At 37.5% G+C, this 27,860-nt stretch overlaps 1 protein-coding gene across 1 annotated transcript in view; it reads left to right on the top strand.

The window, feature by feature from the left end:
* Window positions 1-27,860, top strand: part of SLC9A9 (solute carrier family 9 member A9) — a 216,123-nt gene that overhangs the window by 151,770 nt on the left and 36,493 nt on the right. Inside the window, exons 13-14 of the mRNA XM_075761149.1 lie at window positions 2,610-2,658; window positions 8,892-8,971. Of these exons, the coding sequence (XP_075617264.1) occupies window positions 2,610-2,658; window positions 8,892-8,971 (129 nt within the window). The remainder of the gene's footprint in view (window positions 1-2,609; window positions 2,659-8,891; window positions 8,972-27,860) is intronic.

Here is a 27,860-nt window from a genome sequence, read left to right as displayed (position 1 = left end):
TTTAATGCATTAAAAAACTCTCCCATAGAATGCAAAGAATGATCTGATCCTTTTCCTAAGGGACTTTAAATCAATAGGAAACATTTTGCTATCCACACTAATTTCCAGCAGCAAGATACTATTCCATGGGAAAAACAGCGACAGCATCTGACCCTGTGTTGTAAACCAGAGACCAAAGGAAAGCATCAGCTGTGGCTCTGTGGCATTCATGTGGCATAGGAGACCTCTTTTCTTTTTCATATATGAAAAATCTAAGACAGAAGTGTGATTTCATTATACATATTTATTGCTGGGGGTTTTTTCTGGCTTTAAATGTTATACTCCTGTTGAGAATACTCCTAAGTATCTTCATATGTGCCATATTATAATAATCTGTTATCTGCAGAATAAACAAAACTGCTAGCTATCTCTGTAGCTATAAGGATTAGAAATTAAACATGCAGGGAAGCTTAAGCATACCACAAATTCTGCAAAACTGTAAACCCAGTTTTTTTCCTACGTCAGTAGATTCCTGTTGTCAATGCTTAGTTAGTAGTTATATCACTGTTACTGAAATGATATCGCAGCCAGAAATTCTGGTTCCTATTGGCCCCATTGCCTACCTACACTTTTTCCCATTTGCTATTACAGTCCTTTTAGTCCCGGGTGAAATGTTTTCTGTTCTCTTAGCTCATTCTATAATAAACGCATCACAACCCAACACACACAATCAGTCAGAACTGGCAGTTTCTCAACTCCAGTAACTTCAGAACTGCATGAAGGCTAAATTACTTCTGTCCCAGGAGACTGATTTTTTGAGGTCAAGTCAAGCTCATTAAGGAGAGGAGAGCGTGGGGAAGTTTGTGCTGTAGCCTTTCAGCTGCACCTATCATGCGTAAATGCTTTAAACTTTTTTGTTTCCAGAACTGTGCAGACCCTTAACTATTGTACTGCTGGTGTATTTCTGTAGAGGCCAAGTAGTGTTGTCGGTGAATACATCTAGCAAATAAGTGTACTCTAATAAACATGTAACTGCATTTAGGAGAATGGGAGTCTCTTTCTGATTCTGACCTGGTTTATGAGTTCGGGCCCATCGCACCTCCATTTGTGCCATTGTTTCAGCCTTCGCATCCCGCTGTAGTTACGCTGTACACTCTGCAGCACAGGGCTGTCTCACACCGTTTAGTTTTACAATGCCAAGAACAGATAAGGCCCTAGACACCACTGTTCTGTACATGACAATAACAAATCCAATGTCAGACAGATGGTTAAATTGCTATGTAATGTTTCTTTTTCTTTTCCCATGCAAATGTTTCCATTTTAATGAAACAAAACACCTAACTTGCTTTACTCCAAACTAATGAATAGGTTAGTGCCATCAGAAGCTTTTTCTAGCAATTTAAAAAACAACTGGACCAAAAAAAAGAGAAAGAAACAGCTATTCAAGTCTGTCTCCTTGTTAAGTCAGCACCAGGATCATTATTTTTAATAAAAAGATAGAAATATTTATGCCTGAAGGACTTGAATTTGTTGACACTCAAGAGCTATGATAGAAACAAATGTCTTTTTTTCTCGTCCATTGAGTATTTAACATATAAAAAGCATCTACTTTGCACGTAGCTCTGTCATTGTCTCTGACTAAATGTGCATAATATTTACAGGAAAGAATGCTGAGAGATGTAATTGTTAATATTAAATATTATTTTAAAATCAGTTTTGATGTGTTATTACCAAAAGCAAAAATATACTCAAGAAGGAAGACTAGCAGATAAAAAGTAAAGTGGCCTTAAATCAATATCTAGTGAAAGAGTACGTTTTCTTTGCACCAGTAAATACTGTATTAGCTCAGATACTGTGTGGGAGGCTTGTGAGGCATTCGGGGCCTGTTGGTCACCCCTAGCTGTGGGGTTCAGATTCTGGTGATAAGCAGGTTTGTTATGATCATCCCTCACTGCTCTCCTTCCTCTCTTGCTGCGAACATCAGCACAAGCCTCTGTCATTCAACTCATAACATTTCTCAGTTGCATTTCTCCTCAGTTCTGAGTATCAGCCATATTCCAAATTCTTCCACCACATCACTTTTAACAGCCAATTTTGTTTTTTTCCTGTCTGAATAAAATGCCACCCAGGTTCGCATCATCTTGCACATCACCCACCGCAGTCTCCTCTCCCTTTTGGTTTGCTTCCCCATCCCTTGTGTGCCAAGTAAAGCCCTTTCCAAATGCTACAAGCTATCCATAATGCAGCACAGTCAAGAAATGCCAGAGTCCCGCAGTCCTATCCTCCACATACCTCTCTAGCTCTTCCTCGACACCTCTCTTCTGCCAGTAATTAAGGATTTCATAGCACCATTTAATGACTTGATTGTCTCTCCCCAGCTATGGATCAGAGCCAGGGTTAAGATCCAATCTCAGGTGTCATGAGTGGCAGTTAAAAAGAATCTCAAGTTTCCTAAAAACTTATTACGAACTTCCTTGATTAAAAAAAGTGATCTTAATGTTTTGCCAGTTCTCTGCATTTCTCACCTAGTAAGAAATGAGTGGCACAAGAGAAACATTTCTACCCTCAAAGCTCTCTAAAATATATCAGACCATTATCATGTGTCTGCTTTGTGGTTTTTTTTTTACCAGAGTTGGTGTAGATCCAGATGAAGATCTGAAAGCAGAAACTGCAAGCCAGGTATGTCAGGATTTTAGACATACACGCCGAATTAAAAACTGTTCAATTGTTGGCAGATCATGTTTGTCAAAAATAGCGTTATAGCTGAAAGTGTTTAAAACAAGCAGGTTGAAAATAAAAAGGAGCTGAAAAGTATCTATTGTTCAAGGTACAAACAGAGGAAACATATTTTTCAATGTGCATACACTTGTGAAAATTTTGTAACTAAAAATGTTATAGAGTTTTGAAGAAAATTATAAATAAATGCAAAGATATCCTGAGAGGTCTAATAAACAAAATAACAGAAGTATTGCCTTGATAAATCCAAATATTTATCACCTTCCAAATGCTGCATTTGTGAAATTAGACATCTCAGAACAATGTTTAATTCCCTGGAATAAAAAAGGAGAATGCCTAATATTCAATTCTAGTGTCTCAGGATTCTGAAAATATTTTTCAGTTATTTTTCACATGGCAACGTAAGTATATTGTGAACTTGCAAACTTTAAACTATGAACTTGCAAACTTTAAACTAAAGGAGACTATTTAACAAGCTGCAGCTGTTCATCTGTCACCCTCCCTTTTTTGTCATACGCGTATGGCATTGTTTCAAATGCAGCACTGCCTGCAACAGTAGAAATCTATAGAGAGTCAATGCACAGAGACATAAAGTGTTTCAGCATGGAAGTGGAACAGCAGTACGACCAGGGAGAAGCAATGCTACAGTTCACAAGTTGTCAAAGCAAAACGCAACGAAGCACGTGATGCTAACTGTGTTCCTGTTTCTAGGTAGTACCATCCCCTGCATTCTTTCAGACTGCACAACTAGAACTGACATCGAAATCACTCAATGATGGTATAAGTGTAGAAAATAAGTTAGGGCAAGACATGAATAAGACACTCTAGTCACTTGAAAATACATTAAAGATATCATTAGGCAGAATTTTAATATATCTTATGTACTGAGTATTCTTAACGTTTACACATTTGCACATATCTGAAGGCATTTATGGTCTCAACTTTCATTGAAAGGCATTCAGGTGCCTAACTGTCCTAACATTGCTTTGGAAAAAAGGAAAAAGAATGTTATTCATATCAAACCATATCCCTTAGTTTTACAACTCAGTCACTATTAAAAGGGCTAGCATAACACTCCATTGTACCATGCCAAGATACTGATTTTTTTCTGAGTCTAAGGGGACTAATCAGTAATATCACTTTCCTAAGCATCTTGGTAGGAATTCCTGTAATGCCTGTGCCCAAATTCTGACCAAGGCCAGGACAGAGAACCTTAATCTTAAATCTATTCTTGACTGGATTTTAAAGATATATCCTCTCAGAAATTTTCTACTTTGCAGCACTCAAATTATCACAGATCTGCTGAATGCAGTATAAAATTGACTGAATGCATGTTTTGTGAAAAACTGATTTCTTCAGAAGTCAACAGGCATCTAATTTTCTCATCCTTTTATTAACAATGAAAATAATCATGTTTATGAATAACAATAACACATCCAGCATCCCGATTGTGCCCTGTGAATTAACACCTACCTCTGGTGACAAAACTCAGTAATACAACACAGAAGGTGTAAATAAATATAACACCTTTCATGCCCTATCATGTCCAAGTCAGCATTCCTTATAGTAGTAAATTTTAACTTGGAAGATAGTTTTGCTGCTATGATTATTATTTTCCCCCCTGTGGTATTCTATTTTCATTTGTCTGACTTTTTTGTATTTGACATCTCAATCTTTTACTACTTCAGAAGTCTGTTGCATTCTCTGTAGCCCTCTTTGGTTTAATTCAGTACCTATCACAGTTATTTCTTTTAATTTTCTCTTTCATCTCATCTCTCTCTCATTCCTCTTCTTCTCCTTTGTTGTCTTTTTTCTTTCCCTTTATTTCTAATATGATGCTTTTATTTACCTACTTTTCATTTTCTTCCCATGTCTCAGTGAAAGGAGTTGTTTTTCTTGCATATATCCCTGGACAAATAATGTATCAAGTGCCATTATTTCCCACCACCAATTACAGCTCTCGCCCGGCCCAGATGAACTTGAAACCACATGCCAAATCACAGTGCTGTTAATTGGAGCTTCAGGGAGATTTTACCAGAAATAAGAACTGAATATCTTCTCAAGAATGAGATGTTTAAAAGACAGCAAAATTAGCGGAAAATAAGCCTCTAGGCTCCTCCCTTCTCAGCCAGAGTACTCATCAGAATAGGAGAGCTACAAGGTCTGCTGTAGAGATTTGAGTCTCTTTCCTCTGTGACCACTCTAACTACCAGGACACAGTTATCTTGCTGTAGGAACCTCTTAATCCATATCTCTAATGGGACCTGGATTTTATTTAGGGGCAGAAAAAAGCCTTAAACACCTTCCACCTCATAAGTACTATGTCAAAGGCAATAGCAGCTATATGGCTGCATAACCCTTTTTCCTTTCCTACCTCTTCATCTTGACTTCCCTTCTTTCCTGCCCTTCCACAAATTCAATTTTCTCTTCTCTGGAGGAGTTCAATTTATTTAGTCAAGCCTTCCATGTACATGGTTGTTTCTAGATTTCAGATTATGCTCTATTCTGGACTGGCTCAATCAGTAATTTCGGCAGTCAGCTAGCAGCAAATTCCAGTTCAAGTTGTAAGACCTGGAACTCAGGGTTCCTTCCCTAGCAAAGGCATAGAGCCTTTAAATGTATAATTAGCGCCTGGACTTCAGCATACCATTACCTTATCCATGAAAAGCATCTCTCCGTTTCTTTGTGTCAGTTCTGCCTTGCTTTGCCTTTCCTTAAATGTGTTTATCATCAAATCATTATCACAACATAAGCATAAACAGAAGAAATAATAGCATCATATTCATATCCATTTATTTATTGATGCACTGTTATAACTCAGTTCTGAAAGAGCTGAATTACATAATATATACTACAGATAATATATATTATTATATAGAAAATAATATATAAAAATAAAAAAACAATTTGCTGCATATCACATACATTCAGAGTATAAACACCAAAAGTTAATTCTGATAAGCAGAATGGAGGATACATAATCACTGGACAGAGTCACAAAGCTGATCTATCAAAAAAAGGCAAAAGCTTTTATGGCAGTGGGCTTTTTAACTAATTTCCCACAAAGGTAGTCAATAGCATATTTTATTCAGATGTTTTCTGTATCTTAAAAATACTGCTATGTTAATCTCTACCGAGAGCGTAAGAATATATTTTCTACAAGCATTTTAGAAAAATGTTGTAGTATTGATCTCAGGAGAAAACTAAATAGCCTGCAAAACACCTGTCAATATCATCTCTGGCAAACTGATATTCATGGTTTATTTAACCATCTTTATTAGTATAATACGGAAATTATTTATACTTTTCCCATCAGTTTCATCTGCCAGCTGGTTGGTGAATTTATTGCAAGTGACTGTTGAGAATAATCTCCATATGGGTAATTCCCAAGTAAGAGATGAGAAACATCGGCATTCTCACTTCCTACGGAGACGATTGTCCAGAAAAGGTGGTGGACTGTCTCCCCTATTTCTACCCCTCTGAACTGTAGGGAAAGTGAAGTTACTTTTTAAGATCATAGAATCCAAGGATCTGCGATAGCCCAAAAGCATTCACAGTGACATCTCCTGCCGTCCCTTGACTGTCCTGTTTTTGCAGGAGCTGCACTGCAGATAACTACCCAGATTCCCATTAACACAAAAGCAGATAACACAACACAGATTTCATATACAAAAGGAAGAAGGTGCAACACATGTCAAACTCACAGAGCTCAAATGAGCCACAGGTTACAGGCCACCAGAGCAGGTGTGGAGCAAAGCAGCAATAAACATTAGTGCAAGAAATAAAAGCAGATCCAGGTCAGGACTAGTAAATTCTTAGAGAATTATACTCTGGTGTAGACTTTTTTCTCCACTGCTTTCGTACGGGAACACGAATGCAAGAGGAAACTAGATACACAATGAGTTTGGAAACAGGATTAACCAACAACTTCCAATTGCTTCTGGAAACATTAGCAGTCAAACCAAGGACACACAGGATATTTACAGAGCTCTCTGTACTTTTAACTAGCCTTCCTCTGTGTTGCACTCATTAGCTCCTTGCTGCAGCCCGCTCCACAACGCGTCTACTTCCATGCCTGTCCTTCTCTTTCTCCTGTCTATCCCTGTCTACACTAGTCCCTCACCCTCTTTCAGTTTTCTTATTATTCTGACCTAACATAGACTTTACCTGCCATCACACTTTCTGCTTAAACATTTCAACCCTTTTCCCAATCAGTATCTAACTTGCCAAAATGCACTACTAGATATTAAGGGCTTCGAAGAGTGTTCTGCTGCTCACCTAGGGATTAGTACCATCTTCTTCCCCCTTCAGCCTCCCCAGTTGCTAGGGGAAGTTGTTGAGATACTCAATTCAGTAACAAGGAAACAGATCCTCAAAATAATATTTGGCCTATTTGGTACATTTGTAAGTTCACTGTGACCACCTTTAACATTAGCAAAATCATAACAGCTACATTGTGGTTTCTGTCTCCATATAATCTTATTCAAAAATTAGTGAAATCAATGTAAAAGTTCCCGTGTACAGGTTGGCTTAGAACTAGACCCTACAGTTTTGAGGATGAGACCATTTACATTACTATCATCAGCCAATTTATATGTATGTTAATGTATAATAAGAATTGGTTTAATATATTATTAGATTAAAACATAAAACTTATTAGATAAATTCAGTGGATGAGGAATTGGTTGGACAGTTGCATCCAGAGGATAGTGGTCCATGGTCAATGTCCAGATGGAAATTAGTGAGGAGTGGTATCCATATTTGGACCAGTAGTGTTTAATATCTGCACCAATGGCACAGTGGGATCAAGTGCACCCTCAACAAGTCTGCTGACTCTAATCTGAGTGGTGCAGCTGACATGCCTGAGGGACAGGATGCCATCCAGAGGGACCTGGACAAGCTTGAGAAGTAGGCCCACATGAACCTCATGAGGTTCAACAAGGCCAAGTGCAAGGTCCTGCATATGGGTCGGGGCAATCTCCAGTATCAATACAGGCTGGGGGATGAAGGGATTGACAGCAGCCCTGAGGACGAGGACTTGGGGGTACTGGTGGATGAAAGGCTGGACATGAGCCAACAATGTGCCCTCACAGCCCAGAAGGCCAATTGTATCCTGGGCTGCATCAAAAGCAGCAAGGCCAGCAGGGCAAGGGAGGTGATTTTCCCCCTCTATTCTGCTTTCATGAGACCCTACCTGGAGTACTGTATCTGGAGCCCTCAGCACAGGAAAGACATGAACCTGTTGGAGCAGGTCCAGAGGAAGGCCACAAAAATGATCATAGGGATAGAACACCTCTCTTACGAGGAAAGGCTGAGAGAGTTGGGGTTGTTCAGAAGAGAAGGCTCCACAGGGACCTTGTTGCAGCCTTTCAGTACTTAAAGGGGGCTTATAATAGAGACAAACTTTTTAGCAGGGCCTGTTGTGATAGGACAAAGAGTAATGGTTCTAAACTAAGAGAGGGTAGACTAGATAGAAAGAAGGTATTTTTTTTACAATGAGGGCAGTGAAAAACTGGAACAGGTTGCCCAGAGAGGTGGTAGATGCCCTATCCCCGTCAACATTTAAGGTCAGGTCGGATGGGGCTCTGAGAAACCTGCTCTAGTTGAAGATGTCTCCGTGCTCATTGCAAGGGAGTTGATAGGCCATCTATCTACCTGTGCAGCACACCCCAAATTAGGTTGCAGAATGGAAAGCAGTGTTTTGAGTCTTGTCAAGTCATGTTCTGCTTTCCTTGGAAAGAAGCACAGAAAGGAAAGTAATGCCATAATTATTAGAATATCACGATCCCTTTGGGAATGACATTTTGTTAGACATACACAAACAGCATTTGATCTTGTAGGAGTAAACTGAAGTAATCCCACAATGGCAATTAAATCAAAATATCATTTTATTGATCTCAGAATATAGTGCTTCTCAGCTGCTTAATAAAATTGGAATCATTAATAAAAGTAAATGCTGCACACTTCCAATGAGTATAGAGCAATGAGAAATGTGCTATATGAGCCAATTTGCTCCTGAACTGATTCACAGAGATGACATTTGTACACCAAAGAAACTTTTTAAATTAAAAAAAGTGCAGTTAATTGTAATTCGGTTTGACATTATTTTTTAATATTGGAACTCTATGTTTTGTTTATTTATAAAAATGATTTTCATTTTATTGTTTATTTTGCAGAGTGCATCTAACTTCGATAAAAATACAACCAAAGCTGAGAGTGCATGGCTGTTCAGAATATGGTATGGCTTTGACCACAAGTATCCTTTTCTAAACCATGGATGATAGTTGCAATACAACTGGCACCTTCAAAATATTTAAGAATCAAAAAATGATACTGCTACAAACAAAAGCATAATTTATTGTAACACCTTTAGTAAGGACAAGAAATATTTGAAGTTTAAAGAAACAAAAGGTCTAGAGAAGCTGGTCAGTTCAGTGGTGGTATATTCCTGATTGAGGCTATGGAGCATGAGAATGACCTAAGAAGCTCTGCCCTACAGTACTATATAGACAATAGGTTTAAATAAATTAACCTCTTTAAATTCCAAGATAAAACTAATCTAATTATTAATCAGATAGGGTGTGAATTCTGTGTTTGTGAAACCAGGAGGTTGGAGACTGAAGCAGCCCAATGGCTGCTGCCTGCCCTCATATTCAGAAAATGATAGCTACCCAAGAGAAAGTAAAAATAAAACACCAGTTTACTCACACCTCTTAAACAGAGAAAGATGTACCCATCATGAAGATGTAGCTCCCAGGACTTCCTTGGAGCTCATACTTCCTGTTCCCTAGATTCCTGAGCCTTTGTGCTTCTATTCACATCCCTAGCAAGGCAGGTATGGTAGAATTCTTGATTATGGGCGTCTGATGCTTTATTCTAGAATGTCTGGCTTCCATGTCTTTTGCATAGCAAGAAAGTATTTTAAGTGATTTTATTTTTTTTTTATTTTCTTAAAAAGAGCATCCTCCCAAAGCCAAGGTAGAACATTCACTTTTTGACACACATGCTGTCACTCATGCCTGTGCAAAGATAGTAAAAGCTACCATTCTATTTTATTGTCATTTTAGAGTGACTCTGCAAGGGCTTTGCATAGCTATCAGTGAGATCCCACAATAACAATCATGCCGTAAGCCTTTAACAGAGATATACGATGACTATAAGAGAAGCCCATCTGCTAATTCCCATGCATACTGGCTCAGGAGCTAAACATGCAAAGCTCTACCAGTGGTCTCCATTATTCAGTAGCACATCTATTGGTCCATTACCCTGCACTACTGAGTAGAGATTAATGTTCAGGCTACATGTATGTTTTTCTGATACCAGCAGCAGCAAACTAGGATGAAATATTTCAGGTAATAAAATGTAATTCTCTGGGAATACAGCTTCCTTAGAGAGTTCAAGTGAAGTTATCCCTCAAAGAGACTTTTGATGGAAAAAACATCCTTCTGGTAAAAAATGAATGTATTGCCCTAATTCATCTACCAGTGCAGTTTTAAGGGCCAAAAAGCACTCTATTAAAATGTTTCCCTAGGATAATTCTTCAAGAATACTTAGAAATAATAGGTGAATGCTGTATAAAGGGGGAAAATATGTTTAAATGTTAATGTTGAGCACAAGTGTAACTAGCTTTAACTACCAAGCAAACTCACTTTTTCAGAAGAAATAGCCTGTGGTTGTGGTATGTATTAGAAACTATAGGTCAGAACAAACAGATGAACCAAGGGGGAAAAAAATTGCGCTGAAGAAGAAAAAAAAAAAAAGGCAAAAAACCATGGAAGGCAAGAACAGGACAGAGGCACAAGTTAAAAACAAAAACAACATGAAAGAGACAACAAGGGTAGAACTAGAAAACAAGGGACAGAGGCAGAAGGGAAAAAGAAATCAATATGAAAAAGTCAGACAACAGTACATGCAAAATGAAAGTACTGTAGAAAGCACCAGAAGCACCATTTCTCAGAGGTTATCTGTATGGTAGAGATCTTGAATATGGGTGTCTGAAGCTTTATTCTAGAAAGTCTGATTTCAATGTCTTGTGCATTTCAAGAAAATATTTTAAGTGATTTTTTTAAAATATTTGTGTCAATTTCTCTTCCAGTCAAGTCATAATCTTTCTTTAGAATTCAGATTTTTCAGAGATTATAACCCTGACATGATCCTAAAATATATTTTAATTACAAATAATACTTCTATATTTTACTAATCCTGAAAATGTATGCCCATATACCTGCACAGAATAATGGTTCAACCCACTAATGCTGTCACTCACAGCTCTGAGCATTTGTTTGGCATGACTATTTCTGAAAGACATTCTTTTCAGGGAGAGAGAAATTATCCACCCAAACTTTCTTTTGCCTTTCCCTGCCTAATATTACAAAGCTGTGCTGCTAAATTTAGAACAAACTGTCATGTAGCACAGTATTTGTGCCCAATACAAGATTGCATAGAGGATTATGACAAAGTTTTCAAAGAAGAGATACAGCAAAATAATAATCTATCTGGTTATATACTTCGAAAGCATACAAGGCTGTGACATTTCTATAGTTTGACATTTGCTCTTAGGCATTAACACAAATCTACCTACTCTTCTGGCAATAACATCTCTTATGCCTATTTATTTCACAAAGGAAAAGCAAGAGGTAGGAAATATCACGGAGGAAATCGGGAAGTTGTGCTGTGCCTTGCTGTCCTTAGGAATGATTTCCACTTAGTTCAGCGGTCATAGGCAATGGCACCATGCCATGCTAGGGTAGAACTATACAAAAAGAAAATCTCTGAAATTCTGTTTGATAATCAAATTTTATTTTTATTCTGAAAGAAACAGTAGGAGCCTGATCCAGAGCCAGCTAGGTTCAAATAAGGGTTGTTTTCTTTAAGCAAGTATCTTTGAATCGGGTATTGAGCCCTAAGAAAAGCACAGCATTCTCTCAAATCTAGGCTAAGAAATGTTAATATTGGAATAATAAAAATGAAGAACAAATCATCTAAGTACTTAAAGGTATCCTCTTAGATTTTCATATCAAATCTTTAAACAAGGAAAATGCAAAATAAAATACTTGGTTTCTGACAGTGGGTAAATTCAAATTAATTTATTTCAATTTCTTTGTTTTTACAGCTTAAAATGCATTACCATTTGAAGCTGTAATATCCTACTTACAGCTAGTGGAAAAGGGAATAAACAAAGGTATTTCAAGAATTTATCGGGGAAAGAACCAAGATCTATAATCCAACTTTTTATATATATATCTTTATATTGTTGTTTGTGTTTTTTTCAAGGCAGATGTAGCCAAGTTTAGCTATCAAATGAATGAGTAGGTAGAAATTTCCTCCTACAAGGGCAAGAACATGTGTACAAAAGGGCAGAGCTCAAATGGTGAGCAAAGGTGTCCCATTCCAGAGCATCCCATGATAAAATTACAACTTTGCTCCCATCTAGTAGCAATTTGCTTTTAACTCATCTCAGTCCCAAACCTCTAACTTGCTTACTCCAGCAAATATCACTGGGTTTTGTCTGTCTAGTCCCAAGACATGGGGTACCCAACTAGAGTTAGAATTCCTCCTCTATATAGGCCTGTATTCCCAGTTACAATCTATCACTGAAAATTGAGGTAAAATTAATGTAATAAGTGTCCTGCAAACAATCTTCACCTTTTTTTTCCATCTACTTTAGACAAAACTGCAATCCTTTCTGGTTTAACATCATCTTATACAAGGCTTTTTGTCCACTAAGGCTTCTTTCTGTCTCTGTATTTGTATAATTCTCACTTCCTCATGTGGGGGCATCTTTGCTGTTGCTGGCTGTTCTGTAGCATCAGTCAGGAAGATGACTGCACTGTTCTCCCAGCTTCTCATACTGAGAGGAAAAGGAAGGATTTGGGATTGCTGCACTGAAACACAAAAGTGCAAAAATAACTGAAACTGAAGATGAAAAAAAAGAGGCCATAACGTATGTGTTAAGATGTTTCCATCCATAAAAGCTCACCGTCTTCATAAGGAGAAGCCTACATTATATTGCAGGATATGTACTTTAATAGTACACAGTGAAACTTGCATTGATAAAAAAAATAGCTACTGCGTAACAGGAAAACATATGCAAGATTACAATAGAAGAAAGCAAGAAAGGAAGGAAGAAGGACAAAGACTTCAAATGCATGGTAAGTTTCTTTAAATACTTAATAAGTGTTAAATTGCAAGACACAAGCCTTGGGCCCACCTGCAGCCAAGTCTAATCATTTTTTTCCTGGCAACAGAACGAGGATGAGATTGCATGTGATATGGTCTTCCAAGACCAAACAACATGACTGGAGCACTAATGCTGCCTATCTCTGGCACACGCGAGGGGTGAGGGAGCAAGAGAGATGTGATGGTTGCTAGCTGGCTAATATGGGTATTATAAGCATTGTAATGACAGGCCTACTGCATCCTTGGTGCTGCTCCGAGCTACCAAATAGCAATGTAGCTAACTTGTACAAAGCTTTGCTTTTCAAGCAGCTCACATGCACGCTGCCATGAATAGAGTGGTAGGAGGAGAGCTTTCTCCTTCTTTACAGATTTCTTTTCAATCTGAGGAACTAACATTCAGTTACACTGAATAGAAGCAGGAGACTAGGACAGAGTGAGCCAATTCTCCATAAAGCAACTTCTAAAAGCATTTCTACTTGAACTGCAGTTATCCATCATTCAGATGTATTCCTTTCAGTTTAAAAAAAAGGTTGTTTGTGTCCTTTGCACTTACCTGAAATCAATCAGCCAAAAGGAATTGCATTATTTGTAGGCTTCAAAAGTTTACCCTCTTTAACTTATCAGAGCACCTATCATTTTATTTCTCCTGTGCTTTGTACATGGATAAAACAGACATAATGGCTGCCTATAAAGATAAGTACTATTCTGTGCCTGTGAGAAAATGGAAAAGCCACTAAAAGCAAAAGTGCATTCCAGGATGAACTGACAATCAAAGAAAATTTCAGCATTTTGTGGTCTTCAGCTGAATTTTCCTTATGGGATGACTTGCTCTCAGAGACAGAAATCTTTGTAAAAGACAAGAGGCTGTACACATGCACGTGCACACCATTTTCTTTTACCTGCTAGACAACGAAAGGTTTACTAGTTATTACTATTATTACTATTATTTTTATTAATATTTTATTGATATTAATTTTATTTATTATTTTATTACTATTATTAATATTATTACTAATATTCTGATTTGGTATTCTTTATCACTTCAGTGACAACAGCAAAACAGCACACAGTGTCCTAGTTTTGGACTAGGACCTCATTTTGCTAGACAGTTTTCAAACAGGGAAAAGACAATCTTATCTCAGAGAGCCTTCAGTCTATCTGTGAACCAAAGAAGCATCAGATAATGTCATGTAAGCAAATTCAGGTACCATATAAACAGTAATATAGAATTGGCTAGCAGGAAAGGTAGACGTTATAGCATAGATATGTCAATAGGGCACAAGAATCATTTTGCAGGTGTTACCACCAGATCATAAAAAAAGCTGAGGAAAGCACAAATCCTAGTAAACAGATTATAGTGGATATGATAACATGAACATGACACAAAAGCAGTTGACTGTATCATAAGGCTTTCTCAAACAGTGCAAACTTGAGCAGCACAGGTTTCCCAGAAGGTATTTTATCATTAGCAACAGCTGCCTGAACTTAGTTCAAAACTCATTCCAACAACACATTTTCCAGCATGTGATCTAGAAAAACTCATTGTTCTTTTTACAGCACAGATAATCAGTATATCTGATTTGGTGCTACTTCCTGACCCTTTCCAAGGACACAAGATTGTTGAAACTCTGCAAATTAACCTAATAAATAAACATTGCTAATGATTAACCAGAATAATAAGTGACCTCAGTTTGTCCTCTTCACAGAAAGAAACCTGGATAAATAATTCTTAAACAATTCCACGCTGAATATGCAAGTAAAATCATTCATTTGTAAAGTTTCTCTCATGTCAATTCTTTGAAAATCTTGTTCATATCCAGGTATTTTTACAAGAAAAAAAATTACTAAACATGAATTAAAAAGCAAGTATGAATGCAAACCTAAATAAAAAGTGTTAAATGAAAAATCTCTGGTCCTTTTACAGTATTTGATATATGATCCTTCTCACCCTTCCATTGCAGACACAGATACATAAGGATTATTTGTGATAGTTTCTTGATATTTTTATTGCAAAATATAAATCTTTGAACCCATCCTTTAGCCACCATGATCCTGAAAGGAAGAAGGGAGCTGCAGGAATTTTGGTTCCACAAAATATAATCAAAAGGAGATAAAGTTTGAAATTTTTACTGTTTAGATTTTTCATCCTGACATTAAGATTCAGTACCTTACAAAAAGGTCTATTTACATGTTTAAAACAAAAAATAAGAAAAAAAAAAAATGAAGTTGGGGGAAAAAAGGAACTGAAAAGAGAAAACGATAGAAAGATCAGATTCTTTTTCATTGTCTAATTTTATCTCTTATACAAAATAATATAAAAACTGAGTTATTTCTGAAGAGGACCTTTGTTTCCAAAGGTTTTACTTTGCTGGTAGCAAAGCCATTGTATAAAAATTTTGATTTCTGTAAAGGCTTCATAGTAGTAGGCAGTGCTTTTTGCATTGAACAGATAAATAGACACATGGGGGGAAATTTACAAGCTTTTTAAAAAAATCAGTGTTCGAAATAAACAGTGCAGGCACGGGACAAGTGGAGAAGGATAGCATGTCGTTATAGTTGCCATCTGAGAAAAGGGGAAGTGCTTTAATGTGAAAAGAGATTCACAGTAGAGTAAAAAAAGTTTTGTAAGCTGTTATCGAATCCTTGTCATCTATCAGAGACATGCTGGGCCACGTTCTATTTTCTGTTCTTTGCATCAAACAGTCATTGATTTTTGTAAATTTTGCATGGTATGTAAGACAGAACCTAGCCTGCAGCTTATTCTAGACAATTCAGTGTAGAATCACCAGCTTTTCTATTTAACATCCTAGCTCATTTGACATAGCATACCTTTTGTTTGTGCTGCTCGAGGGGTTCTCTCAATTCTGATAACGAGGACCAAAACTGAATATAAAGACTGTTTCACAGATCCCAGTGGCCCCAATATAAATGCATGGCTCTTTATGCAACTATGTCACTTTCTTCCATGTAAAAATATATTAAAGTGCATTAAAAACTGCAATAGCTAGAAACTACAATCTTCATCCTACAAGGTGTTTGAAAATTTAAAAATAAAATTGTTCATAGAAGAAATATAACGTTTTAATCTTTCCAGTACAAAACAACTCCAAAGTTTATTTTTTAAATCAAAACTTTTTTACTTTTTTTTTTAATATTTCTGAGGCTCATCAACTGCATAGGAGTCTGGCAGCCCAGCAAGTAAGTCAGAAACTTGACAAGAGAGTAGACAAGTGGAACTGGAGCCTCTGGAGCCCTAAGAAACCTGGCTTTTGCAGGGTTCTCAGCAGAGGCTGTTAATGTGCCTTCCACATGGCTTGCCAGAACCAGGGGAGCAAAGGGGAAGGGGGCAGGAGACAGGTAAAGCTTCTGTCTACAATGCTGTTGAAACTGACTCTTTATTTCACCAAACCTGTGCTTTAGATGCAGAGATAACATCTGAAAGATTTTGACTGGGCATGACTAATTCCCTCAGTATGTTTTAGCGGCTGGCATTAAAGAAGCCCTTTCTCTGCAAAACACCACTACGTGCTTCATCCCTACTTGTGGGTGAGTAGTCAGTCCTCCTGACCTGAGGAGGTCTGCTCTGCACCACACCCGAGCGCTGAAATACCCAAGCCATTCCTCCCAGATTTACCAAGGGCCATTTCTGAAGCTATTCAGCAGACCAGTGGATGCTTACAAGTCCCACCAAGAGCACGTAGCACTTCATACAACCCAGGCCTCAGGCAAACAATCCAGCTTACAGAACTGTTTTCATTTTTTGTCTTAATGTTATTTTCAGCTGTATGAAGCTACCATATACAGCTGTTTCATATTAAAACTAGACAGCATCAAGATTTACACTTTAGCATAAGAGAAAGTCAGCACATACACTACCAAGACAGAACTAAGTACAGAGGATTCCTCTAATAGGCATATTTTATACAGAGGTGCTATATTAATAGCTATTGACCAAAGGCCAAATGTTCTCGCATGGACAAAAGACACAACTAGAAAAATTGCTACATTTAAAAAAAAAAACACCATCCCGTTCTGTAGCTTATTTCTACCCGCACAGCTCTCTGTTACAGCACCTGTAAAATCAAAATCTAGAACTTGGAGTTGATCTAAAGTGAAGTAAATGGATTCACAGTCTATTAGCCTCAACAAATTATAGGTCAAGCCATCTTAGTATCTGATTTTACTGATAAGTATTAATTATTATTCCATATGACAATTTTCTATTTTGCTTTATTTTTTCCTCCACTTCTCACTTTATTATTACAGCATACTATAGTCTGAATGTACAAAGAAGCAGAAGCCTAGGCTTGTATTAGTCCACTCAAGCATAAAATTATGGTTTGTTGGCTGACAATACTTAACAGCACCCAGGAGACCTAAGTATGATATAAGAGTACCGGAAGCTTATAACACAGATTTAATCAAGCATAACTTAAAACCTTCTTTCACATCTCTTATTTCATTTACTGCCCTGTGTGTGGAAAAAAGTTACTTTGCATTACACCTGAAGTGTTTTTAAATGTTCTGCATGTATATCTTTCACTCTTGCCTTTCCAGTCACTTAGCACATATCAGAATGCTTGGATGTACGTGCAGCACATTCTGCATACATAACAACATCTATAAATGGCACTTCTTTTACAGTGGCAACTGTCACAGCAAGAAATTGCCAATTATAACATCACCTAAGCAAGAAATTAGTAATACTTCCTAGTAAGGGTCTGTTATTAGTGTTAAATTATAGTGATAGTCTTGTAAAAGCTATGAGACTAAAGGAATTCAGTATGATTAAGGTTATCACCAGGAATGCCAAAGGGCACGTTAATGATTTTTCATTAGAAAGTATTCTTGAACTCTTCTATGAAAAGCAAATATCTGCATGCAAACCCCTTAAAGTCACTAACATGACATGTTCCAGTGCCTTCAGTGGCTGTGGATGAGGCCCTCAATACAGGCCTAATTTGGAAGCTTAGTCTGTATATTGGCATTTTTCCCCTTTTAGCTGGTTGTTCTGAAAAGCACGGTTGTTATCTTTGTGTTGGCTATGATAGTTTTGAGTCGAATTAAACTACTTTAGCACACACTAACACAGAGCTACCAATAAGGCTGAGGCAAACGTGTGAATGTGTGAGGAAAAACAAAATTGTTTGCTTCTAATTTTAAGAACACTCTGCCAATCAGTGATTCAAAATAATGCAATTCTTGGCAGTAGAGAACTCAAGAGCCATTTTCTATTTTCTGACACTGAAATAGGTGCCTGATTCACTAGAACACATGCATCATCACGCAACTATATTGTGAATCAACAAATCTTAGTATCAGTTCTTAACTCAGCACCACTTCTCAAGGGGATGCTAAGGGAAGATGGAGAGCATAAATCAGAAGAATGAAAATACTGGTTTAAGGGTAACTACAAGTTTGCATGAGGTATTGCAGCAGATCATCAGATCTTACGAGCTCACTTCAACTATTGTTAGAGAATGCAAAAGTCCTGAACAGGGGAGACAAAGGCTGCCTTTCATCTGGCCTTATACTACAAGCTTCAAGTACAATGGAAGACAGATTAAAGTGCCTATAGGAACACAGTCTCTTAATTTAGATGCCTGGAAAAAAAAAAAAAATCAACAGAGCACTTCTGAAAATCAAGGCTGTGGCCTTTAATTTTTCATAAATATAGACCTAAAACTCAGGAACCTCTTGATTTCTGCTGATTCAAGACATTCTAGCAGAGTTTTTTTCTGTAAAGCTAGCACCATTTCTTCCAGTTGAACATGTTTGTGGGCTTCTCAGTGAAGGCTATTTGACAGAACTTATCCTAACCTTCTTTGCACAGAGTGATATACCTAGTTACTCATACTAAATACAGCATTTGGATTTATATAATCTTCTCCTACAGGCCCAGAAAATGAGGAAATTTCAGTGATGGTATTTTTAGAACTTTACCAGTATAAGTCTAGTTGTCATAAACAGAGTCCAGTTTGGTGTACAGATAAAGAAAACAAGCCGTAGTTCCAATCACAGCACCAGTTCTACTACTCTGATACCAACATCATAATTATAAAACCTGTTACTCTCCATTCTTAGCAACAGAGGGGCATAGGAAGATGTTATGACTTAGAGGGTTTGGTCTGTGACAGAATGGGACAGCACAATTCTTTTATCAACTCCTACTTTTAGAAAAAGGAGCCATTCCTAAAGGTGAACAGTAGAGGAATAGGTGGCAGGACAGAAAATTTATTTATTATAAATCTGATTTATACTGCAACTGTTGACAGAACATCTAAAACCAGTTTGAGAAATTTTGAACAGTAACGATAAGCCCTAACATTTTCAATGTGATTCAGATAAGAAGTGATAGACTATTCTGTAATAGGGCAGCACAGAAATGGTTTTTACTCATAAAATGCCCAGCATGATTTATTCAAAGGTTGAGTCCTCATTAAAGATACAGAATAGTGCGTGTCACAAATGGTTAAGGCTTTGAAATTCTTTGTGGATTATTCACTGAAATTTGCATTGCTACACAGCACAAACTATTTTTGCATTCTGCATAAATAGAATATCTAATATAGAATTACATTATAATGAAATATGCAATAATGCAAGTACCCATAGAGTGCTTTTCATGTACTGGAGGCATCCAAAAGTTTCAAATGCATAAAATATCATTACACTTGCTGCACAGATGACTGCATATCACATTCATTCGCATTTAATTAAAACTCATGTAAAAAATACATATTTACAGTCTGCTAAGACATAGTTAAACTGCTATCGATACTTTGTATCATGGCCAATATCAGTGGGAACTGGAGTGAATAAAGATGTGATTAGTCTTTAGGGCTTGGTTCTTCCAGCTAAACTAGAGACTTATACTTTGTGCTATGCAGAAAATGTTATTTTTTAATGATCCATGAAAATGCAGATAAAGCAACTCTGGATCTGATTGTTCCACAGGTTGCTACACAAATTTAAAGAGGCAATATAAAGATACAGTTTTTATGTTTATCTGAGATACTCAATAATACCTTAAATCCTGAAGTATAAGGAAAGAATAAAAACAATATGAAAAAATATGTGTACATATGTAGTCCATAATGAATATAATATTTTCCAATTGTCATTTCCCCTACTTCCTTTCTCTCTTACACAACGGTGCAGCCTCAGCAGCAGAATTCAATAAAGCATGGCCTCAACACAGGCTGGTCTGTATCTTACCTGCTAGGATATTCTTTTAGGAAATAGAAACAGTTGATTCAAACCCTCTTGGGCTAAGAGGAACCAAAAATCCTGATCTTTCACTTCCCAGATTAGTGCTTTAAGACCTAGGCTATTATGTAAGAAATGGCCAGTAACTCACCTGGCAGCTGAGATTTTTTGGTTGAGTTCACTGCTGCCTCGATGAGTTAGGGATGGTACAAGGACACCTAACTTATCATGTTGCTCCAGGAAATATGGCAGAAATCAAATATCTCCACAACCCTCTCCAAATTACAGTGATATAAGGTGTCTACCTCTTTGATGCCTCTTCTCAGCCCAGGTTGTTTCTTAGCATGCATAGGGATGTGATTAGAAACCTAAGGAGACTTGTGGCTTATTCTTAACAGTGTAAAATGCCACTCTGCTCATTTTATTGGACTATGCATCTTCACCAATATTTCCAAGAACATAAAGGATAAATGAAAATTATATTTTTATTTTAACTTCTTATATAGTAATAAATACATCTACATCTCTATATATTTTTTTATTTTGGCTCCATCGCTACAGATAGAACATGACAGCTGTATATTTATGATGGTGCTTTTACTTTTGCACATAGAAGAGCTAGATCCTATTCTTTAAAGCATAAACACATGGATGTTTACATTACGGGTACAACTACAAAATGAGCATGTTGTCTTAGACTGTTTTCTCAGTTTTTCTCTATCTATATATATAGCCTTTGTACAGCACAGAACAATAATCCAGTTGTTGTTACCTATTCCAATGATGACACACTTACAATGTTTTCCTAACATTAGATATGTCTGATCAAAATAAACGCCTCCTGGACCAAACCTTACCACACTCAGCCCAGATGCAGAGCAGTTCTGAGAGTGCACAACACCCCTTCATCACACAGTGGGGTTTACAGTAATATCCCTACTGAATTGGTCAGATCAAACCTGACACAAGGTATGAAGAAAGTCTGAGGTGCAATTTCATGCACAGAGTGACAGGTCCAATCAATACAAATGAGCAAAAAAGGCTACGCATTCACTAGCAAGCAGGCATATACTTGCTTTGCCTCCACGTGCAAGGTAACTGCAATCTGAAAGCTACACTGCACATGAGAGCAATGCCAAGCCAGAGCCTCTACCTCCTGAGTGCATGTTGCAGGAAAAGACCAAGTATGCTATGAAATACAGCTAGCAAGCTGTAGCATATAGCCAAGGATCAGATCAGGTTGGAAGCTCAGAGTAAATGCATCACAAATGCTTTCTTCAGGAGTTCCTCATAAGATACATCTGGGACCCGCTCCCATAACCCTTCCCCAAAAGGTGTGCAGTCTTTTGGGTTGGGGAGGGGAGTTCCTACAACAGAAGCCTCAGCAACACCTCACCCCCAACTGCTCCATAGAGCAGTTCATGAGCTGCAAAGCAAATAGCTATGACTCAGTTTATCACAAACAATAACAGAACAGGAATTAACATTAACAAGCTAATGCTTCATTTAATTGTGAGGGGGGTTTTTTTAAATCTTGTTTCTAATTAATTTTGACAGATTGAATTAAAATGCTTATTTGCTTTGCATTTGATGTGCAAGAGGCCCTTCCTCTCATAAGATTACATGCTGTCAGCACCAGCTTTGTAAACCCTGGCTTTCTTCTGAACATGGGAGAAGAGGACTAAGTCCTTCTTTCCAATTGTTAAATAGTTTTGATCTATTAAGAAGCTTCTGTTTTTCAGCAAGGTTTTCCTGCTTTTTATTGTTTTGCTTTTATTTTTTCAGATGTAGAAGTTTTACTTTAACTTGGATATTAATGCATAAGCTCCCATTTTGACTTTGGACCCCCCTCACTATATTCTTTTTTTTTTTTTTTTAAAAGCCTTCCTCTGTTAGTTCCAGCTGAAGTACCAAAGGAATAGGCCTCTTATCCATCTCTGTACTTTCTGTCAAAACACTTGCAAGAAACATTTTTGAGACATTTCAGCTGGAATTAACAACAGAAGACTGATTTCCTAAGGTATGCGTTCCTTCTTCTGACAGAGTCAAGGAGACAGGTTGCTTCAGGAGACAAATGACTTTTCTTACATTCTTTTCTCCTTCTGATGTATGAACAACTCATTATCATTAATTTGGATTCTAGTTGCTTACAGAGGTGGGTGTAAGCTCCTCAGAAATGAACATTTTTTAGAGCTACTGAGTGGGAAACTGTAACTATCCAACAGCACTCAAGACTAATTCTAAAGAGCTATGATCTATCACACACTTTCAGGAGATTATTAGATTCTTGTTTCTGTGCCCTGTGTCTTAATACCCGCAGTTTTGATCACTGCTGCTAGAATGCACACATTTCAGGGAGATGAAAGCAAAAGAGGAGAGAAAAAAATCTAGCAACAAATTTCACAGTAAATGATAGGGAGCTTGGAAGGTCAGGGGGTATAATGACTCTGCACAGAATTTCAGCTAGTCCCCTTAGACTATGCCTTAATTACATTTGTGAAAGTTGTGTTATCTGAGCATAGAGGTGACTTTTTTGTTCTGTGTTTATGCTGCCTATTTTGTATTTTATTTTAAGACTACAGTTACACAAATTCTTGTGAAAATAGCATACAGGAAAAGTATCTAGATGAATTACATGCAAAAATAGCACACACATTCACTGCCACCTTGTATTAGTGTCAATAAAACAACAACCAACCCAATGAAAAAGTAAATCCAAAATAAGCCCCTTGGAATGAATGGAATTGATATGACTCCTGACATAACTTAGCTCTTGCTCCAAGTGCTAAATCCAGCACAGATGGAGTCAGTTATTCTGCATTAGCACCGCTGTAACTAAGGGCAGACTTTTCCTTGGTGACTCCTTCCTGTTGCACTGGATTGTGAACACCGATGTAATGGTGGTACCAGGCAAGAACAGCCAGTCTTGAAGGGTGCATACCTCTAGTGTTTATCAATAACCATCACTAACTGGGAACAGTAGCTAAGGTTACACGTACCTCGTGTGCTGACAAGTGAAGGGGTAGATACCTGAGCTGTCTGGCATGCAAGATCTTGCTCCTCCTTCACATGCAGGTGCTGAAAAAACTACTTCTAATCCCTTTTGCCCCAGGACACAATAGAAATCATAGAAACTAAGCTTAAGTGAGCCCTTCTGGCACTGAAATGACTAACAATAGTCTTTGCAGTCCATTTCTATTGAAGGCTGAGATGCTTTTTGACTGTCTGGTGTGAAAGCCAGAGTAAACCCAAACTGAGCACAAGGAATCTGAAAGCATCAGTGCACCCAGCATACGCTACCATCCTTCCCTACAGAGCCATGCAGAGAAGGGGCACAACCTTCACGTGTCCTTTCACAGTGGAAAGACCATCTTCCAGATCTGTAATCCAAGTAAAAAGCTACATGATGTAAGATGCTCTCATAAGCATATGCAAAGCATTTAACCTAATATACATACACTATAAGTTGTAGGGACAAGCAGAATAGAGAGCAGGCAATACAAGGGGATCAGGCAGATACTAAGGGGAGAGACATTTCAATGTGCGTGTAAAACATATGCAGTCAATGAGAATACAAGTAAAAATTTCACTCAGCTTCAGTATTCTCTTAAAATTCCTACATTATTAAATAATATAGCACAACAAAATCTAAGACAAATTATTACTGATATATTGGGGAGAGGGAAAAAGCAGCCTACTTTTAAAGCTGTATTTGTTCATTCATATTTGCTCTATTCACAAACCTGATGGCATTTTAAAATAATATATGACCCAACTCTCTGAAATGCCAGACCATGCTAATTTACAGCAATTGGGAAGTTGAGGACACTTATGGCTTCAAACTTAACCTGAAAATTACAAGTCAAGACCAACCAATTCAACAATACAAAGACAAGGTGATACGTTAACTGTGTGAAATGAGCACAGCCATCTTTCAGCAGGAAGTGAATTCTAGAGCCTTCCTATTGCAGTTTCCAAAGGAAGAGGACATTGATCAGTTGGAACTAAACAGTTGATCATGATTTCTAGATCTGTATAAGTACCATGAATGACAAATCAAGCTTTGAAAAAATCACTAACCATCATTCCACATTTAGTCCTTCCCATGTTGGCATTTACAGAATTGAAGTTAACATCTTCCAGTACTCTCTCTGGTGCTCAGAGGACAGGTTTGCTCTCCTGCTAAGGAATGTATTTAACATTTCTCTTTGGCATGTTTATTTCCTCACACTGATTAAGAGTAATCATCTAATGATTTTGAATATGCAAGCCAAAATACATGCACCTTACTGTGTTCAAAATTTCCCTCAGTTCTAAGAGGCTGGTCAGTGATATTTCTGCATTCATTGTGCCACTAGCCTTTTCACTGGATAGCCAAATTCTTTCCAAGACATTTGCTTGAAAAATGTAACTGCTTTCTTCCCTTATGATCTAATAAATCTTCAACTCTAATCACTATATGGTACTATACCAGCACTACAGCTTCCTTGAAATTCTTAAGTGTTGCTCTGCACAGGAGTTTCGTGTTAGCGTGTGTTGAGAAGTTGGTATTTAGGTTTTCCTTTCAAGCTCTTTCATCCTTGGTGAAGTGCTGCATCAATTGAGTTCTCCAGTTCTTTCTCCGCTTATGCGACTATCTAGTTGTGATCGTATAGTTTTCCTACCTACTTTTTTCTATCTTTCATCTTCACCTGATTTTGATAGGCCCTTAAATCTGTAGATCAGCTCAAGTTGAAATTTCTGATAGACCCTGATGTATTTATGTTAGAACTATTATTTTCCTCATTGCTTTTTGATTTTTTTTTTTTTCCTAAATCTTATTTTCAGGTGTTGGGTGGGTTGTTTTGGTTTGTTTTAATTTGGGGGGGGGGGGTTGGTTGGGGTTTTTTTCAAAAAAAAAACAAAAAAAAACAAAAAAACAACAAAGACTATGATAAGTCTGGTAAGACATTCTGCTCAATAGCTATTGCATTCGGGACAGATGACCTGTTCAGCTAAATTCAGCAAAAAATATAGTAGCAAAAGATCAGATGAAAACTTGATCATTTGTTTTACTATCTCATAAGATCTAGGTTTCTTTGCACACATTTTAGTGAGGATGTGATCTCAATGTTACAGAATGCACATGGCTTTCTTTTTTTATTGGTAGTATCAAGAGAAGCAGCATGGAAAACAAAAAATCAGACTATATCTCACTATTTGGCAAGATGTACTTGTGGCCTACATGAAAGAATAAGGGGAAGCTGTAGTAAATCTATGAAGGGAGATTACATGCTGGGTAAAACTCTGGTCAATCATGGTAGCTGTAAAGGAATTTGGAAATTGAAATGAGGCTTTACTAGGAAGAGACAAGAAAAGAAAAAATTCGTGGCACACACTAAAGGTCAGAAAAGTCACTGAGGCACAGAGTACAGGGTACAATTTAAATCTCCCTATATCTGTAGACAACTAAAAAAAAAAAACTAAAACCAACACATAGACTTTGTTGTAAATCGATGGTTTTGAGCTACCGTTCTACCACCTTTAACCTCTTGTCAAGTACTCTGTAGTTGTAGTAGGCTTCCAATAAATACTAATCCTCTAGGACCATACTTGTAAAACCCATCATCTTTTCAGAACCCTTTGGGCCTAGAATATCTGACCATAGGTTAATTAAAAAATTGCTGCTAAAACTGACTGAGATTGCAACACAACTACTTGATACCATATCTAATGTTTTCAGCCTCCATAAGACTCTTTCAACTGTTGTCTATGGGCAGTATTTTTTCTCTGAAAAAGCTGAAGGGAGTCTAATAAAACCTGAAGAGTTGAAACTTCAATAAACACCGTAAGTCATGCTTCCTTAGTAGACTGGTTAAAAAAATATCTGTAAGATCTCTTCCTTTTGATTATTCTACAGGGTTGTTTTGATTGATCAAAATTGTTGCATGTCAACCATTATTTTGATGGCCTCCAATCTGTAAGTTAAAAGATCTCCATGAATCAACAGGTATTATTTCCACAGATTCATTGCTTTTATTGGAATTATCCATTTTCTCAGTCAAACCATTAGCATGGCAAATGATAACATCCAGTTAATGAAACTTAACTTACTCTTTACTCCTGACAGATGAGAGCATGTTCTGTATCTTACTAAATCTGACTAATGACTATGACAACTCTTGCCTGGTTTGTTTCTAGCAGTGCAATGCCAGTCCTGAAAACTGAGTAAATTCCCTAACAACTGGCCCACACTAAGCCACGCTGCTCCTACTATTACATTGCCACCAGAGTCCAAGCTAGCTAATGTGACAGCTAGCAGGAGAAGCCTGCAGAAGCTGCAGTTGCACCTCTGACAGCAGTACTAAGTATATCATTGAACCTAGAGAATAAGTGACAAGCCAGAAGAATTAACTTTGGCATTTCATAAACAAAACAGTGTTCTGGCTCACAGAGCAGACAGCTTTTCAAATGAGGTAAGGTATGTTCTCCAGCCTTGGGAGGCAAGAATGGGCAAAAGACTACATGATTTTTATAAGATGCATAGTAAGATCTTTCACTGCGGAGGACACAGAGGAACATCTAGGGAAGTATCTATGAAGAAAGGGGCAGAAAAAAGCTACAGCTCACTGACTCCCATTTCCACCCTCTCCCAGCACATACAGCTAGTGAAACCCCAGCAGCTGTGCATCCCCAGAGGCAGCACCACCCCACTCCCCAGAGCAGGGCTTTAGTAAAACCCACCTACTCCAGCTGTCAGGAAACAACTGAGCACTTACAGTGCTCAGACCAGATCACTCCCATGATAACTGTTGCTCTTCATTCTCCAGCACCACTATGTGAGCATGGATTGGGTGAGAGGTACTATTTTTTATCAAGATTAAAAACATGGATAAATAGATTTATCTTTTTCCTTCAGTAATTTCTTACTTTACTTTACACTCCAGTGTTCCCCTAAAAGCAGCTCTTCCTTTTCTGTGCTTACAACAGGGTAAAAGTGCAATTCTTTCTGTGGGAGACCTATTTTAAAAACTGAAATCTCTCCCAAATACTTGAAATAGTGGTCATGACTGGTTCCCACATCGATTCTATGCCATGTGGCATCATTGGATATCATTCACTCCTGAGAATGAATCACTTTCTGTAATGATTGGCATTTTCATCAATTAGCAATCCTTCCATGAGATGCACATGTCAAAGCAGTATGCAAGTTTGTTTTCATGCTGCTGCTGCTACGTGTCTTAATTTTGTTAATACTGCTTGGACATAAACACCAAAGATTTCGTACAACTTTCATGATTTTTTTTTTTTCCTTAAAAATGGCTCAAATTTTAGGAGGTAAATTTCACAAAATATGCAAAATATTCAAGAACTGCTGAATTAGAAATCCCCTGAAGTTTTAAGAAGAACCTTAAGGAAGCCCCTACTTTATCACCTATTTGAGCACATGACAGAGATTTGCAAGTTAAAGGAGCTTAGGCTTCCATTCCCAGGTTCACAGAAGTTGCATGGGCCATGTTCAGCACCACTGAAGTCAAGGGGAGCTTTTCCATCCATTTTAATATATGCAGATTTGGGCTTTTTCTTTTTTCTTTGGCCCAAATTTCAAACCAAAGGTCTGTAATGCACATATCAGTAGAGTCTGTCAGCACAGGTCTCAAAGCACCTTACAATATATAGTCTTTCAAAGTCACCTATGATATAAATATTCCTGTTCCCTTTTTGCAGCTGAATAAGCCACAATACACAGTAGTTAAGGTACCAATTGTTGACCCATG

The sequence above is a fragment of the Balearica regulorum genome, chromosome 9 (assembly GCF_011004875.1).
Source record: "Balearica regulorum gibbericeps isolate bBalReg1 chromosome 9, bBalReg1.pri, whole genome shotgun sequence".
Lineage (NCBI taxonomy): Eukaryota > Metazoa > Chordata > Aves > Gruiformes > Gruidae > Balearica > Balearica regulorum.
This window is presented reverse-complemented; position numbering and strand designations above follow the sequence as displayed.